The 18359-nt window shown below is 42.7% G+C and overlaps 1 protein-coding gene and 1 pseudogene across 3 annotated transcripts in view; both read right to left on the bottom strand.

Moving 5' to 3' along the window:
- LOC117702103 (NACHT, LRR and PYD domains-containing protein 1a-like) overlaps window positions 1–18359 on the bottom strand; it is a 53272-nt gene that overhangs the window by 25527 nt on the left and 9386 nt on the right. For all 3 annotated transcript variants that reach the window (XM_076706373.1, XM_076706374.1, XM_076706375.1), the window contains exon 3: window positions 12984–14658. In XM_076706373.1, the coding sequence (XP_076562488.1) occupies window positions 12984–14658 (1675 nt within the window). The remainder of the gene's footprint in view (window positions 1–12983; window positions 14659–18359) is intronic.
- Window positions 7858–11414, bottom strand: LOC117702105 (palmitoyltransferase ZDHHC5 pseudogene; annotated as a pseudogene).

Here is an 18359-nt window from a genome sequence, read left to right as displayed (position 1 = left end):
TAAACCACAAAAGTCAGATGGGTAATGGCCAGTGTCAGAAAACAGTTAACAAGAGCTGGGGTAATATGACCCTACCAGTGCCCAGCTATCCAACTACAAGTCCTGGATACCCTAACACTGTTGAAGCACAAGAAAATGACCTTGAATCCAATCTTACGAAGAAAATAGAATTCCTTAGATAGGAAGTGAATAAACCCCTTAAAGAAATATAGAAAATACAAGCAAACAGGGAAAGAAAATGAACAAAACCTTTCAAGACCTGAAGATGGAAATAGAAGCAATAAAGAAAACACAAACTGAATGAATCCTGGAGATGGAAACCTAGGTAACAGAACAGAAATTGTACATTCAAGCACCACAAACAGAATAGAAGACATAGTAGAGAAAATCTCAGGAGTAGAATATACCAAAAAATTGACACATTGGTCAAAGAAAATGTTAAATTAACAAAATCTTAGACACAAAACATACAGGAAATTAGGGATGCCATGAAAAGACCAAACTTCAGAACAATAGAAGTAGAACAAGGAGAAGACTCCCACCTCAAAAGCCTAGAAATAATTTTCATCAAAATCATAGAAGAATAATTTTCTATCCTAAAGAAAGAAATACTTGTGAGCATATACTAAACTTATGGAACACTAAATAGATTAGAGCAAAAAAGAAAATCCTCTTGCCACATAGTAATCAAAACACTAAATATACAGAACAAAGAAAAAATATTAAAAGCTGCAAGAGAAAAAGGCCATGCAATATATGAAGGCAGATCTATTAGAATTAACCGAACTTCTCAACAGAGAATGTAAAAAACAGAAGAGCCTGGCAGATGTCTTGCAGTGTCTAAGGGACCAGAATGCCAGCCCAGACTACTAAACTCAGCCAAACTTTCAATTACCATTAGTCAAGAAAACAAGATATTCCATGACAAACCAAATTTACACACCATCTATCTATAAATCCGGCCCTAGAGAAGATAATTAAAGAAAAACTCTAGCTTAAGGAGGTTAACTACACCTAAGAAAATACAGGAAATAAATAATTTCACACCAGCAAAACCAAAACAAGGGAAACACACACACACACACACACACACACACACACCACCACCACCACCACCACCACCACCACCACCAGCAGCAGCAGCAGCAGCAAAATAAAAGGAATTAAAAACCATTGGTCTTTTTTTTTTTTAAAAAAAAACCATTGGTCTTTAATATTTCTTCATATCAATGGACTCAATTTCCCCATAAAAAGATATATACTATCAGAATGGATGTGAAAACAAAATCGATCATTATGCTTTATGTAAGAAACATACTTCAAGATCATTATCTTAGATTTAAGGACTGGAACAAGATTTCTAAGCAAATGGACCCAAGGAGGAAGCTTTAGTAGCCATTCTAATATCTAATAAAATAGACTTCCAAACAAAATTAACTAAAAAAAGACAGAGAAGGACACTTCATACTCATCAAAAAATCATTCCCCAAGATGACATCTCAATTATAAATATCTACCCCTCAAATCCAAGGGCACCTACATTTATAAAGGAAACATTACTAAAGCCTTAATCACATATTAAATTCCACATGTTAATAGTGCAATTAGTCAACAGCAATGGACAAGTTATCCAGACAGATACTAAACAGAGTAACAATGGAACTGAGAGATGTTTTGACTCAAATGGTCCTAACAGATTAAAAAAATTCTCCAGAACATTCAGCACCTCAATGAGCCTTCTCCTAAATTGACCATATACTTGGTCACAAAGTTACAAGTCACAACAGATGTTAGAAAAGTGAAATGACCCTCTGATTTATATCTGCTCAACATGGATTAAAGTCTCAACAGAAAACCTACAAATTCATGGAAATTAAATACTCAATGTCTACTTAATGACCACTGGGTCAAGGAAGAAATAAAGAAATTAAACACTTTCTAGAATTCAATGAAAATGAAGGCATAACATACTCAAACTTAGGGGACACAATAACACTGTTACGAGGAAAGCTCATCGCACAAAATGTCTTCATTAAAGAATTAGTGAGATCTTATACTAGTGACTTAACAACACAGCTGAAAGTCCTAGAACAAAAAGAAGTAAACACACCCAAGAGGAGTAGATGGCAGGAAATAATCAAACTCAGTGTTGAAATCAATAAAAGTAAAAACAAAGAGGACAGCATAAAGAATCAATGAAAGTAAGGGTTGGTTCTTTGAGAAAATTACAAGATACACAAACCCTGATGTAACCAAATAAAAGGTAGAGAGAGTATCCAAATTAATAAAATCAGAAATGGAAAGGGAGATATAACAACAGACACTGAGGGAATTCAAAGGCTCAATTGGTCTTACTTCAAAAACTTGTATTCCACAAATGTGGAAAATCTAAACTAAATAGGCTATTTCTTTGATTGATAACACTTACCAATGCTAAATCAAGAGCAAGTAAACAATCTGTATAAACCCATATTTCCTAAGGAAATAGCAGTCATTAAGTCTCTGAAGAAACCAAACAAAATCCCTAGATCAGAAAGTTTAGTGCTGAATTCTACCAGACATTCAATGATGATCTAATATCAGTACTCCTCAAATTTTCCACAAAATAGAAACAGAAGGAACACTGCCAAACTAACTTTTTATGAGGCTACAAGCACTGTGATACCTAAATCAGACAAAGATTCTACCAAGAAAGATTATTTCAGTCCAATCTCCCTTATGAATATTGAAGGAAACTGAATAAAATATTTGCAAACCAAATCCAAGAACACATCAAAAACATCATTTGCCATGATCAAGTAGGCTTCATCCCAGGCATGCAAAGATAGTTCAATGTATGAAAATTCATCAATGTAATCCACCCCAGAAACATACTGACCCCCCCCATGATTATTTCATTAGATACTGAAAAATCATTTGAAAAAAATTCAACACAGCTTCATATTAAAAGTCTTGGAGAGATCAGAGAGACAAAGTACATACCTAAACACAATATACAGCAAGCCAATAGCCAATGTCAAATCAAATGGAGAGAAAATTAAAGCAATTCCACCACAATCAGGGACAAGACAAGGCTGTCCACTCTCTCCATAGTTATTCAGTATAGAATGTGAAGTTTTAGCTAGAGTGATAATACAGCTGAAGGGGACCAAATGGATACAAATGGGAAAGGAAGAAATAAAAGTATTGCTATTTGCAGATGATATGATAGTATACATAAGTGACCATAAAAGTTCTACCAGAGAACTCCTACAGCTGATGAACACCATCAGTGAGTGGTTGGATACAAAATTAACTAAAATTAACTAAAAAAAATCAGTAGTTCTCCTACATAAAGCAACAAATGGGCTAAGAAAAAAAATATGGAGCAACACCTATCACAATAGCCACAAATAATATATCCCTGAGTAATTCTAACCAAGCAAATGAAAGACCTGTATGAAAAGCACTTTAAATTTTTGAAGAAAGAAACTGAAGAAGACATCAGAAGATGCAACAATCTCCCATGCTCATGGATTGGTAAGATTATAAACATGGCCATACTACCAAAAGCAATCTACAGATTAATGAAATTTTCATCAAAATACTAACACCATTCTTTATAGACCTTCAAAGAACAATAGTCAAATCTGTAGGGAAAACCAAAAATCCAGGATAGCTAAAACAATCCTGTACAATAGTTTAAAAAAAACCTTTTTGCAGTATCACCAATCCTGATTTCAAGCTGTACTACAGAGAGATAGTGATAAATACTACATGGTACTGGCATGAAAACAGATAGGTTGATAATTGGAATGGAATCAAGGAATGAGAAGTAAGTCCAGGTACTTATGCATCTTAATTTTTGACAAAGAAGCCAAAATTACACAATGGAAAAAAGAAAGCATCTTCAATGCAAGTAGATTCACATCTATCACCCTGCAGGTATCTCAGGTCCAAGTGAACCAAAAAAAAACTCAATAAAGAATCTGATACACTAAATGTGATAGAAGAAAAAGCAGGAAGTCACGTTGAACACATTGATACAGGAGACAACTTCCTGAATTGAAGTCCAAGAGCTCAGGCCCAGGTATCTATCTATCTATATATCTATATATATTATAATTAATAGGACCCCATGAACTGAAAAGCTTCTGTAAGGCAAAGGACAGTGTCAAAAGGACAAGTGGTAGTCTTTGAAATGAGGAAGATTTTCATTGACTCCACATCTAACAGATGTCTGATATCCAAAATGTAGAAAAAAACCTAAGAAACTATGAGGGACAAAGCCATGAGAGTCCACCCCAACACTACTAATGATACTTGGCTCTACTTGCAGACAGTCGCCTTGCTTTACTGTCATTGGAGAGGCTTCATCCAGTAGATGATGGAAACAGATGCAGAGACCCAGGAGGTCTCTGCGTGAGGTGCATCTTGGGAAATCTTGTGGAAGAGGGGCATGATAGATTGAAGGAGCAGGAGAAGTCACACACACTACAAGAAATGTACAGAATCAACTAAGCTGGGCCAATATGGGCTCACAGAGTCTGAACCACCAATCAGAGAGCATGCATGGGATGGATCTAGGCCCTCTACTCATGTGTAACAGATGTGTAGCTTGGTCTTCACGTGGGATCCCTAACGGCAGGAGCTGGAGCTGTCTCTGACACTACCATCTGCCTTTGGATCTCTTTCCATAACTGGCCTGCTTTGTCTAGCTTCAATAGGAGAAGATGCACCTGCAACTTGAAATGCCAAGGTAGGTTGATGACCATGGGAGACCTCCCTGCTCTGACCAGAATGGGCAAGGGATGGGAGAGGTAAGGTGAAAGGGTGGACCTGGGAGGAGAGGATGAGGGAAGCTGCAGTTGGGATGTAAATAAATAAGTAAATTAATTAATTAATTAATTAATTAATTAATTAAATGGGGTACAGAGCTAAACAGACGATTCATAACAGTGACTCTCTAATGGTTATGAAGGACTTAAAGAAATATTCACCCTCCTTAGTCATCAGGGAAATGCACATCAAAATGACTCTGAGATCCCATCTTACACCTGTCAGAATGGCTAAGATCAAAAATTCAAGGGACAGCTCACGCTGGTGAGGATGTGGAGCAAGGGGAACACTCCTCCATTTCTGGTTGGGGGACAAAATTGTATAGCCATTTTGAAAATCAATTTGGCAGTTTTTCAGAAAGTGTAAATAGATCTACCTCTAGACACGGCTATACCATTCTTGGACATATATCCAAAAGAAGCTCCACCATACCACAATGACTCTTGTTCCACTGTGTTCATAGCAGATTTATTTGTAATAGCCAGAAACTGGAAAAAATGTAGATGTCTCTTAATTGAGGGATGGATAAAGAAAATGTAGTACATTTATATGATAGACTCAGCTATTAAAAACAATAGCATCATGAAATTTGCAGGCAACAGATGGAACTAGAAGAAGATCATCTTGAGTGAGATAACACAGATCCAGAAAGACAAACATGTTAGTTAATCTCTTACAAGTGGATATTGGTCACAAAGTACATGATAACCATGCTATAATCCACAGTCCCAAAGAAGCTAAGTAACAATAAGGGCCCAGGGAGAGATGTTTGAATCTCACTGAGAAGGTGAAATAGATTAGACATCAAGAGCGTAGATAGAGGGATGGGGTCTGGGTAGGAGAGGTTGTGGGCATAGGAACAGGAGAGACAAGGTGGGGAAGGACATAGGAGAGAGAGTACTGAGACAACTGGATTTGAGGTGATATCTCTGGGTTGAGCAAGAAACATAGGACAATGGAAGTGCCAAAGAGTCTAGGAAGGGGACCCTAGGGAAGACTTCTAACAGTAGAGGATATGGCACCTGAACCAGCCATCTCCTGTAATGGAGAGACACATTGAGACATAAACATAGGCAAGTAAAACCTTAGAATCACAATTTGTCCTGTGTACAAGAAGGCAGGGGTAAAAGGTGGAGCAGATTTTGAGTAAGGCCAACCAATGACTGGTCCAACTTGAGACCTATGCAATGGGAGGGAGCCCACCCCTAATATTGTTAATGATATTCTCCTATACTTGAAGACAGAAGCCTAGCATAATGGCCCTCTTAAAGGCTTCACTTAGCAACTGATGAAAATTGATGCAGAGATGCTTGGGGAATCCTGTGGAAAGGGAGAGGAAGGATTGACAGAGCTGGAGGTGTCAAAGTCACCACTAAAAAAAACCTAAGACAACAACAATAACAACAACAACAACAACAACAACAACAACAACAACAACAACAACAACAACCCCTACATAATCAACTAACCTGGGCTTCTGAGGGCACATAGAGACTGAACTGCCAATGGAGAGAATGCATGTGACTTATCTAGACCTTCTGCATATACATAAAATTCGTGCAGCTGAGTCTTCATGAGGGGCTCCTAAAGTGAGAACAGGGTTGTCTTAAACTACATTGTCTGCTTTGGGTCCCTTTCCCCTAACTGGCCTGCCTTGTCCAGCCTCAATAGAAGAAGATGCACCTACTACAACTTGGTATGCCAAGGCTGGTTGATATCCATGGGAGGCCTCCCCTTTTATGAGAAGTGTAGGATGGGTGAATGGGGAGGAGAAAAGGTGAGAGGGAGGGAGTTGGAGGAGAGGATTGAGGGAAAACTATGATGATCCAGATATAAAGCAAATAACTAATTAATATTAATAATAAAAATATTTCAAAATATTGAGCCATTCCCAGTACACTGTTTCTGTTTACTACTTGTGATGTAAGGTATGTCCTCTCAGGTGCTGCTGCAGTCACCAGTCACCATGCTTTCCCTGTGCCATGATGAACCCTGATCCCTCTGGAACCATGAGCCCAAATCAACTCTTGTACAAGGTGCCATGGTGTTTTATCAGAGCAACAAAAAATTATCCAACACAAAACAATCTTTCCACCAATGAGTCCCATCCTTAGACCGTGATGTTTTGAGACAGCGTTACACTATGTAGCCCAGCTGGAACTCTGGCCTACTTACCTCTCTTTTCTGAGTTTTGGATGACAGGTGTGCACAGGCAAGCTCAGCTTCTCCAATTCTTTTTTTTTTTTTTTTTTTTTAATCAGGATTTATTTTATTCCTTGTTGGTTTAAAATGGCTAATCAGAATAAAAAAATTAAAGGGTCTCTGTATAGAAGCTGGAGTCTTCCCTGTTTAAAGGTTACAACCCAGCCACTACCCCCTCTACCCAGCACCATATTGAGGTGGGCTAAGGGGTAAACCCCAAGGGACAATTGGAGGGGCCTAGGCCTGCCACTCCTTCTCGATATCCCATTTTTGGCATATGATGAAAAATATTGCTTTTTGGATTCTTCTCTCCTGGCCTTGGATTTTAAGATTTTTTCTGTAAATTATAGGGAAGCATTGGGGCTCATTGAAGCCCACCATAATCCCTGTCTCCCAAGAATGGAGGGTGGGATGCCTGGTGTTTCTTAAACTAGGCCAAGCTCTCTTCCTGATCTCCCACCACCGTCATGGAACTGTGACCCCTTTCCTGGGGAAACTAGATGTGAAGGAGCCTAAAAAACTCTCCAAATTCTTTCATCTGACTGAGAACCCCAGATGGACTGTTTCTTTCCTAATCACTTAGCACCAGCAGAGGGCGCTACTTCCTTAGTCGGTAACTGGGACAAAAGAGAGGGAACCATGGAGAAAAGGAAGACTTTAATGTCTCTCTTTTCCTGCTGGTCTAAGGAAAGGGAAGAATAAAATCCCCCTCCATATATATATATCCCTCCCTTGTTTTCCCATCCCAGGATAGATATATAATTTCTTTGATATTTATAATATATATATATGTACACACACACCTGGTAACAGAGAAGAGGAAAAAAATAGAATCCGTAACAATAATAAAAAAAATTATTTCTGGTTTAAAAATGATCTGGTTCCCTCCAGGGCGAGCAATTGCACAAATGTCCACTGAGTCTGGTCCAGGGATCAAGGAAGGGAAGGTCTTAAAAGATCAAAGGAGGGGGAGGTGCCACCCCAGTCTCAGGGCCCCAACTCTCCTTAACCTCATGGCATTTTGTAAAACAAGCCTCATCCTCTTGGAATCGGTGGTTTAAAAAATGTCCATGCAAAGTAGGGGAGCCCCTTGAGGGAAGGAAGGTGGCCACCTGAGGCCCTTTGGTGTAGGTGCAGAGGTGTGGGGGAAGGGAGGCGCCAAGATTCACACAGAAATCTCATAAGTTGTGCCACCCACCCCTGACACCTTCTTGACTCCTCCCCTTGTGGGGCTACTGAGAGGTGGCTGGCCTGGGCCAGGAGAAGCTGAGCCTATACTCTTGGGCTGCCCATTGGATTTGCTGTAGGTGGTCTTGAGCTGTACTTCATCTTTGGGTGTCAGTAATGGCTGCAATGCTACTTCCTCTGTCTCAGAGACACCAGATGGGGCTTTTTGGCTGCTATAGGACATCGATCGGCCCAGATAGGGGGCAGTTGTAGCCCATCTGGTTTGCCAAAACGGGGGACAGCTGGGCGTCCCAGTGGAGTCTTGCTCAAGGGTGATCTCTTGGAATCATCTGAGGAGGAACTAGTACGGGGGGCGTGGCCTGAGCCTGGTGTTGACTGAATGCCTGAGTCTCCCAAGCCTGGTTCTTCCTCACGGCCTGCAAGTGGAGGTGACTGTCGTAGCAGCTTCTCTCGTTCCTGGAGGGAGGCCACAATGTGGCGAGACAGATTGTCATAACGGACTGGTGAGGGCTCTCGGTGTGGTGGGCCAGTTGGCAGCAAACGTGGGTGCCTCTTGGCTTCCCGTTGCTGGGCCAGCCGGGCTGACAGGAAGGGAGAGGTGTAGCCTAAAGGTGGGTCTGGCTCAGGCCCTCCCTGTACTGACTCAAAATCAGGGCTGTCTGAAGGAGTAAGTAGACTGTCATAAGATAGACTTCCATTGCGTGTCTGATTGGCCAGGCTCTTATAGGAGGTGGAGGTGGTGCCCTCTGAACGAATGGACTGCAACTGGCCCAGCTCAAAGCCCGTGCCCTGAGCTGACTTGAGGCTGGAGGATCGTGAGCCACTGGATAATGGGTCAAAATGAAAGCTTTTGCTGAAAGTGGGAGACCGGAAGCTCTCTGGCTCCAAGCTGGGTTCTGAGCGGTAGCTGGGATGGCGGCTGCTATCTGCAATTGAAGTTGGCTCCTTCAAGCTGTCTCCACGACTCAACTTGGCGCTGGAGGAATGAGGCATGGCGGCTGATGTGCTACTGCTGCTGTAACCTGGCCGATACTTGTACATGGTAGGTGTAGGGGGGCTGTCCTTGCCCAAGAGACTGCTATCCTCATTAGTAGCCAGGCTGAGGTGTGTTCGAAGCCCTGTGTATCTGCTCAGGTCCGGCTTAGGAGGAGGTGGAGGTTCCGCATCTGCAGGCTGGCTCTCTGTTATCTCTAGGCTTCCCTTAGACTTAGTCCTCCTCAGTTCTCCCTGGATGCCATTATCCATGATCTTCACAGTTATCTGCCCATCTGACACCTCTGGTCGAAGGAAAGGTGGTCTGATTACAATGGTCTTCTCTTTCTTTGGTCTCCCCAAATACCTGGGTGCTGGAGAACTGCAGAGGACACGGCTAACATTGTTACAACAGCCATTGGTGAAGGGATTCACACCTCCCCGGAATTTACCTGTAACCTGTTCATTGGTTGTGCGTCCCCTAGCCACCAGCACCACATGAAATCCTGTGAGGCCAGCTACAGGGATGAAAAATAAGCCAGCCACACACATCACTGCCATTGTGACAGCAGTGCGGACCCCTGAGAGTTCCTCTATGTGATAGAGGACATAAAGGAGGCCAAAGCCAAACACACCCATGATGTGGGCTGTCAGGGAAAGGAGGAAAAGGAAGAAGTATCTGTAGTTCCTGCGACCAATACAGTTGTTCACCCAAGGGCAGTGATGATCAAATTCCTCCACACAGTTGTCACAAACACTGCAATGGGAGCATCTAGGAGGGCAGTAAAAGCGGCAGGTGGCACACCATTTCATTCGCACCTGGATACCCTTGATCTCCACTGTTTTGTAAAGGGGAGCTCGGAAATCATCTTCTTTGTCTTCATCTTCTTCGGCTGGGGGGGGGGGAATTCCTGGGTCCATAAAGGTGGCCATGCTGAAGTTGGCCAGCATAAAAAGAAACATAATTGCATTGTAAATGGGCACTGCAGGTGACACATACAGGCTTAGTCCTGGACACATAAAGGCAAAGAAGAGTGTTGTAGCTCCCACTAGAAATATGGCGGCTGCTGAGACCGGTACATACTTGCTGGGTTTGAACCTCTTTCCAGACTCTGCGGGCATGTTGGAGCTCTGATGAAAGATGTGCCCTGCTGCATAGCCCAGGCCCACACAGCGGCAGAACAGACAAGAAAATGGGATGAGGGAGACAGAGAGGAAAGAAACTGGGGAAAACAGAAAATGTAAAATTATCACCCTTCCCCCTCCCAAATAAAAATGAAGGTCAAAAGATCTCAAATGAAGGAAAGCACATGGGAGGGGGAAAGGTGATTTCAACTGATTAAAAACCACCTCCCCAGAATACAGCAGAAAAGGAGATTAAGAAACACAACTTGTACAGTTTAAAACATGAAGACAAACAGTAGGCTGTACGCATGCAAACAGTCGCAGGTGGAAAACATGGAGAGTCAGGCAGATCAAGGTATAGCTCATGGATGGAGGCAGGTCTTCAAAAGGGAGGAATAAAGTATTAGGGGGTGGGGAGGGCAGGAAGCTTTAACTCTTCTGAGGAAATACAAGAGCCCTTCCACAACACCACACTTCCACAAAAATATGAGCAGCACCTAAAAGGTGTGCCCTGGGTTTCTATTTTAATCCAAGAAGGAACTTGGTGTCTTCCAGCTTAAAGAGAAGCTGATTTTCTTAAGTGCAGTCCTTGTCCCTTTCCAGCAGTCTTCTCAATGCCACCACTTTCACACCTTGACTTCACCAGGGCTGGTCGTCTGGCAATGGTGATTTAATTTTATTTAGTTCTCTCTTGATGGCCAAAGTTGGACAACAGCTGTTACAGGTTCAGTTGTAAATCCTTTTCCTTGAATGAGAAGAAAAACAGACAGCAGTATTGCCTGTTTTCAATCTCTTCTTGTTATTCTCAAGCCTTTTAAGGGCTCTGTTTCCCATAAAGTTCATTAAAAACTAAAAGGAAATTTAAAATCCTTGAAGCCATGTCCTTTTCAATAAGCAGAGTAAGATGAAGTTGGTTTCACCTGATGAAAGTTTCAAAGATTACTGTAGATAAAGTTCCAAAGATGTCCCTGTTTCCAGGTTAGTCAATGTCTCCGATCTTTTGTCTTCAATCTTGGGCTTCCTGGATGCAAAGTTCAAGTGGGATATGGTGCTTTACCCCCGGCGCGGCGCCCATCACCGCCGCTGTCGTTGTCACCGCTGTCGTCGCCGCCGCCTCCCAGCAGTGCCGTCTGGCCTTTGAGAGGCAGCGCGCGGCCCCCCGCACGCTGCACCGCTTCTCCAATTCTTAATGCTGTCCTCTATGAGAAACTTTTTTTGTTTTGATAATTGATATATCATCACTTTTCTACAAACTTTTATTAGTCCATCCTAATAATATAAAATAATCATTGACACCTTCCTGCATATGTGTAAGACTGTTTAATCTCTTGTGCCCTTTGCCCACTTCCCCCTTCTCCTCACACCGTCCTGATCTCTCACAGTCACTCCACTACTTTCAAGTCATTTGGTTTTCACATGAGCTTTTTATTTCCTGTCAAAATGGTGTCAAAGCATTGAAATGAAGGAATTTTTCCCCTTTAGCCTCCTGAATGATAGGATTTCAGGATTATGCTAGCAAGTCCAGCTCAGATTATTAGGAGAAAAAATTTCAACACATGAAAACAGAAGATTTAAATAAAAATGTTACTCTAATGGTTTGCATATACTTGGGCCAGGGAGTAGCACTATTAGGAGGTGTGGCTTTGTTGGAGTAGGTGTGTCACTGTGGGCATGGGCCTAAGACCCTCATTCTAGCTTCCTGGAAGTCAGTATTCTACCAGCAGCCTTCAGGTGATGATGTTGAACTCCCAGCTTCGCATGCACCATGTCTTCCTGGATGCTGCCATGTTCTTGCCTTGACGATAGTGGACTGAACATTTGAAGCTGTAAGCCAGCCCCAATTAAATGTTGTCTTTATAGGAGTTGCCTTTGTCATGGTGTCTGTTCACAGCACCATGTTAGGGTTCACAGCGATTAAGCCCTAACTAAGACAGTTACTTACCCCAAGAATCTCTCTATTTAAGTAAACACTCCCTTCCCTGATGCCCAGTGTATGCTTGGTCATGGCAAGAGGCATTCCCTATGTAATTAGAATATTTGACTGTCTTCTCTCCCAGTTTCTCTGGTCCTTGGACAGCAATTGTATTTCTCCTCTTGTAATTGATTGGTAGGTCATTGTATAAAATAAATACTAATGAATATTTATGGGGTGAATCATGTAGAGGGAGGTGAGACACATATTGATACTAAGTAACCACTACTGCACAGGGTAGCAAATCCTGGAAGAACTCTACCTTGCTACTGGGATTGGCAGAAAGTTAAGGAGCCTTTGAGGTGAGTGCCAGGGCCAGGCTGCTTCATTGACACATACAGATATTATCTGGGCAGTGAAACCATAGGGACTCTCATACATATGCATTCTGAGATGATGGGGAAAGATTTCAGGGCCAAGGTTACTTTCATAGGGATAGCGATGGTACCTACAGGAATAAGCTCTTTCTCAGAGAGAAAGTATGTTAAGAGGGAGGATTAGTAACTGTGGCATTGGAATCCCATGAAGGGTGAAGATGATTTGAATCAGAGAAGCTGGGTGTTCCTCACCGAGGCATAGGGAGAGACAAGTTTACAGCATCATCCAATGATTCAAGCACACTGAAGCGAATAGAGAAATGTTCAAAACACGTGGTCTCATGAGACCCACAGGAAATCTGGAGAGAGGACTGTGTCTGAATACTCACAGGACCATCCTTGGGGCCATCAGTGCATATCCTTTCTGTCTTTCCATATTCACCTGGAGACTCCTCACATGACAGCAGAACTGAATGCAGAAAGTGACCACCATGAGCTCCATGTCTGTCTGTATCACCAGGTGCTTCACATTTGTCTGGACCACTGTGTGTGCAATGTCATTTGTTCCAGGCACTATTGTTCCTTGAAGATCGTGCATCACATGTGTCAGGAGTTCCTTTTCCTGACTTTCATACAGACAGTGGAGCAAACCCATAGAAGGTGGTTGATGGGGTTGGGTTGTTGCTAGGATGTGCCATAGCAGCTTCAACTTTGCCTTCCTAGAAAAGTTGCAGTGAAAGAACTTTTCCATTTCTTTCAATGCCTCTTTACTCAAAAGACCAAATAGAAAGCGCACAGTGGGTGCCTCAAACAGGTTGTATCTTCCATACTGTTCTACCAGTGTTCCCACAATTCTGTCATCTTCCATATCACCATGTCTTTTCTTTCTATTCTTCAAGATGTAGGACATCGCTGCAAAGAACTCCTGGAGACACAAGTGGGCAAAGCTGTAGCTCAGGGAGCTGGGCTGCATTTGAATGACACCAATCTCTAGGAAATTGGCAATGGCATCCTCTGCTAACCCTTGGTTACAGAGGTCACTTTCACTGAACAGGGTCTTTCTTCGGCAGATCCCCTGAGCAGCCAGTGAGCAAAGGGCTCTGAGCTGGATCCTCATGTACTGGTCTTGGATTTTCATGGAAAGGTATTTCAGGTAGAGGGCTGTGGTTGTCTTTGAGGTCAATGAAAGGTCACTCCCCTGCAACATTTCCCTTTTCAGGCAATTGCAGACCAACCAGCACATCCAGGGAACCTCACACAGGGTCAAGAGCACTGGGTTAGATTTAACAAATATAAAAGCAGTAGTTGCATCTCTTACATTTGCAAAATATTTGTAGAAATAGTTTTCCCGTTCATACTGAGCGAATCCTAGGACTTCCACCCAACATGGCTGCCCCAAGGAAGGAATGATCTTCTGCAGAGTTGTGGTCCGAGCTGTGAGCAGGAAGGAAGCCTCAGGAAGGATGGATTTCCCTAGTAAACTCCCCAGTAGTGTGTTCACAGGCTGTGTTTGACTCCAGTGCAGAGAGAGCTCAGGATTCTGTTCCTCCAAGACCCATGCTGGCTCATCTATGCCATCGAGGATGAAGAGCAGCTTCTCAGGGTGAGATAGGATCTGACTGATGGGAGCTGTGGGCACTTCCTGGCCTTGTTCTATGAGCTCAGCCAAACTTAGCTGCTTGCACTGGGCAAGCTCTCTGCAGCTGAAGAAGAAGACATGCTGGAAGCGATCCCTGTAGAGCTGGCCTTCCTTCCAGGCTCTCCTCACCTGCCTGACCAGTGTTGACTTCCCAATCCCTGCAGCCCCCTCTATTATGACCAATTGAGCCTCTTTCTGGGTATCTAAGCTTGGGTTAAATAAGTCTTGGATCTCAATCACATGTCCTTCTTCTTCTGGTACACATGAATGCCAGCTTTTCCTGACCAAGTTCTCTGAGCCTCTTGGGCACAATTTTTGGAATAGTAGTAGGTTTGTGAAATTTTGGGACAAATTCTTCCTTTTCAATGACTGTGTAGAGTAAAGAGTCAGTCCTCCTTGTTTCATATGTACTTCTTGAAATGTTTCTAAAGGAAGAGAAAGTTTGATCAGCAGTGTATACATTAGTGTTGTGTGTTCTTCAATCAATCCTTCCTTCTTTCCTTTTCTCCTACTTTCCTTAACCCATACATTTCTTCCCTTCTTTTTTTGATCCTTTATCATTTGGATACATTTAGGCATTTGTTTAAGATGTGGGCATTTGAATAATCTGAGCAGTGTAGTGCAAAAACTGTGAGTTTAGAGTAGAAGATTCTACTTCAAGTGGTCATGTGACTAATAATAATTCTGTCTGACTTTCATTCATGTTTCAGCCATTTATCGACTTCTTATCCTGTGCCAGACTTGCTCTTGAGCAGGAGAGTAAAGCATGAATTCACAGGCATAACTCTGTCTTCATCCAGCCTATGAGATGATGCAGTAGCTCCCTGAGCTCTGCTTTCACACTGTAATTTGGTGGCTGGGGTCTCTCCCTGTAGGAGGTCGTGGAGTAGTGGGGAGATTACAGACAGTGGAGCGGATGTCTGCTCCTGACAGATCTTATTGAATCTACCATTGCAGTCCTGACAACATCATCTGGAAGTCCTGAGACTGTGGGTCTGTGGGAAGGTCTAGTAATGCCATAGAGTTCATGTTTTAGGACATAGTCTTGATTCCCAGTCCCCAGGCCTGGCAATCTTGGGTGTATTTTGTACTGTATTCAACACAAGCCTTGTTTCTGGCTACTGTTTGGATCTTTTTGCCCACTCTGAAACTGAGGTTGAAACTCAGTTGCCAATGTAAGAGTAAGGGTGCTCAGGAGTAAGGGATACAGTTCTAGTGTGGGCGTTTGGGGTCATGGTGAGAGGCCCCTTAATAATTGACCAATATTTTTTTTTTTAGGAATAGGCAAGCTGTTGTGGGAAGGAGTACCCTTTCTTTCCTGCAGGCACCTGTTTGCATTTGTATGGCCTTTTTGAGGCTGTGGCGTCACAGTTTTGAGTCTTAGACACACAGCCTTTAGAACTATAATTAATATGCATGCTTGAAAAAAAATCACTGAACATGTTGCTGTAGCTATATAATTTTTTATTCAGAGGACACAGGCAGAAGAATCAGGAGTTCAGGCTCAGCTTTTCCATATGGGGAATTTGAAACCATCTTAGGTTATCAATCAATCAATCTATCAATCAATCAGTCATTCTATTAGTAACTGAATCAACCAACCAAAAACAAGAATAAAAAAGTTGTTTACTCACTTAGAAGGTGGAAGAATGTAATCATAGGAAGGATAGGGAGTGAGGGACCTTGGTGGGAGATGAAAGCGGAACAGGATCAGGTATGGAGCAGGACAGGAGAGAAGCTCACAGGGCCAGGACAATGAATGGAAATAAGCAGCCTTGGGGTGTGTGAGGTTGGGGAACCCTTTAGAAAGTACCAGAGACCTGGGAAGTTAGGAACTCTTAAGACTCAATGGGGGTAACCTTAGCCAAAATTCCCAACATTGGGGGGTAGGAACTCAAAGAGTCCGCCTCCAGTAGATAGACAGGGCCTCAAGTAGAGAAACTGGGTTACTAACTCATAGTCAAAATTCCTGACTCAGAATTGTTTCTGTCAAAAAAAAAAAAAAGTGCATGGACAAAAATAGAGAAGAGACTGAAAGAAAGGTGGTCCCATGACTAGCTCAACTTGGGATTCATCTCATGGTGGGGCATCAAGGCCTAACACTATTACTGATGCTTTTATATGCTTACAAACAGGAGCCTGGCAGGGCTGTCCTCTGAAAGGCCCTATCATAAGCTGACAGAGACAGACACAGATACTTATATCCAACCATTGGACTGAAGTCGGGGACCCTTATTGTTGAATTAGGGGAAGGATTGAAGAAGCTGAAGGGGAGGGTGACCCTATAGGAAGACCAGCAGTCTCAACTAACGCAGACACCTGAGAACTCCCAGAGAGTAAGCCACCCACCAGGAGCATACATAGGCTGGTCTGAGGCCCCTGGCACATATATGACTAAAGTCTGACTGCTTAGGCCTCTGGGAGATTTGCTTAATCCTCCAGAGACTTGAGGCCCCAGGAAGGGGGAAGCCTGGTGGGGTGGTACCCTGTTGGAGGCAAGGGGGAAGAGAAATGGGATGAGGAACTGTGGGAAAGGGGACTGGGAGAGGGCAATGGCTGGAATGTATATAAATCAAATTATTTAAAAAACTTGGCCAGCCTTTGCTTTCTGCCTACAACGGAAGCCAAACTCAGATAGTTGTTCTCAATTTAACATGCTCCACAGTTTGCCACTGTGCACTTTGCTGAGCTTCACCTCTCCTGCCCTACTCTTGCTTCCTCCAACCATCACATCCAAAGATTCCTCTCTCCAGATTTTGACCAGAACACAAATCTCATCTCAGCATCTTCATTGGAAGGAACTCAAGACAAGACAGACAGGAGGATGGACCAGAATCCAAGGTCATTCCTCAACACTGGTCAGTTGTCCAAAGTACAAGGCAGCTGCTTGTACTGCCATGGATGAGATGCTGGAGAAAATTTGGTGAGAGCACCAAGTGTAGTAGCATCAGTTTACACAATTAGCCTGGCTTTAGGTGGCAACTTGCCTCTGAAATTAGGAACTGTAGGTTTGCTCTTATTGTCTTCTGAAGGAGGACTTCTAACATCTCCTGAATGCACAAAGGTTGACACTCACGTCTGTGGCCAAGGTCTGCCTAGCTCAGGCTCTGTCTCCTCAAAGTGCAAAGAGGGGCCCAGCTCTTCCCAGAGCACTTTCTCCAAGACCTTCCAGATGAAATGTATCTGTCATTATGCAAACATCTAAATTGTCTTAAGTTCCATCACACTTGGAAGGCATATTGGGGAAGCTAGATGGCTCAACCTTTAAAGAACTTTCAGCTAAAGCATTTGTGCTAGAATGTGTATCTCAAGACTTCATTTACATGGTGAGTTTGCTTTGTGGTCCCCTGCAATTTCAGGCCCAGAAAGCTGAGACAGGGGCTTCCCCAGGATATGATGGCAAGCCAGTCTTGCTACTTGATAAGCTCTGGGTATAGATTCTGGGATATTCTGCCTCCATCAGTAAGAAAGCAATTGAGGAAGATTTCTGACATCAATTCAGTGCACTCGCATGTACCTGCACAGTGTGACTCCCCACTCATATATGCTCTCACACATGCAAACAAACACACATATATATATGCACCACAAACACACACATACACACAGACAAAGGAGAAGAAGAAGAAGAAGAAGAAGAAGAAGAAGAAGAAGAAGAAGAAGAAGAAGAAGAAGAAGAAGAAGAGGGAAAGAAGAAGAAAGGCCAATAAAATCAAATTTCACATAAAGTGGATGGGAGTGGAAATATGCTACTTAGTGAGGTATTCATTGCCTCCAGATACAAATGCCACAAGTTTTCTGTCATATATGTATTCTCACTTTACATATTTTGATTTCCATATTTAATTTGTTTTTCAAATGTTTCTGTAAAGTCCTTGACTTTTCTACTACACCCTACATTACACGATTCCCACCTTTCCCTAGTCACAGTGCACTTCTCCTGACTCCACTCCTTCCCTTTCAAATTTAGAATTTTTTTCTTTAATGTCTGTTTTGTGTTGCGTTCCTTCCAATGAAGATGCTGAGATGAGGTTTGTGTCCTGGTCAAAATCTGGAGAGATGAGTCCTCAGTTGCACTGGTGAGAGGAAGCAGGAGCACAACAGGGGTGGTGAAGCTCAGCAGCGT

The sequence above is a fragment of the Arvicanthis niloticus genome, unplaced genomic scaffold (genome assembly GCF_011762505.2).
Source record: "Arvicanthis niloticus isolate mArvNil1 unplaced genomic scaffold, mArvNil1.pat.X pat_scaffold_461_arrow_ctg1, whole genome shotgun sequence".
Lineage (NCBI taxonomy): Eukaryota > Metazoa > Chordata > Mammalia > Rodentia > Muridae > Arvicanthis > Arvicanthis niloticus.
This window is presented reverse-complemented; position numbering and strand designations above follow the sequence as displayed.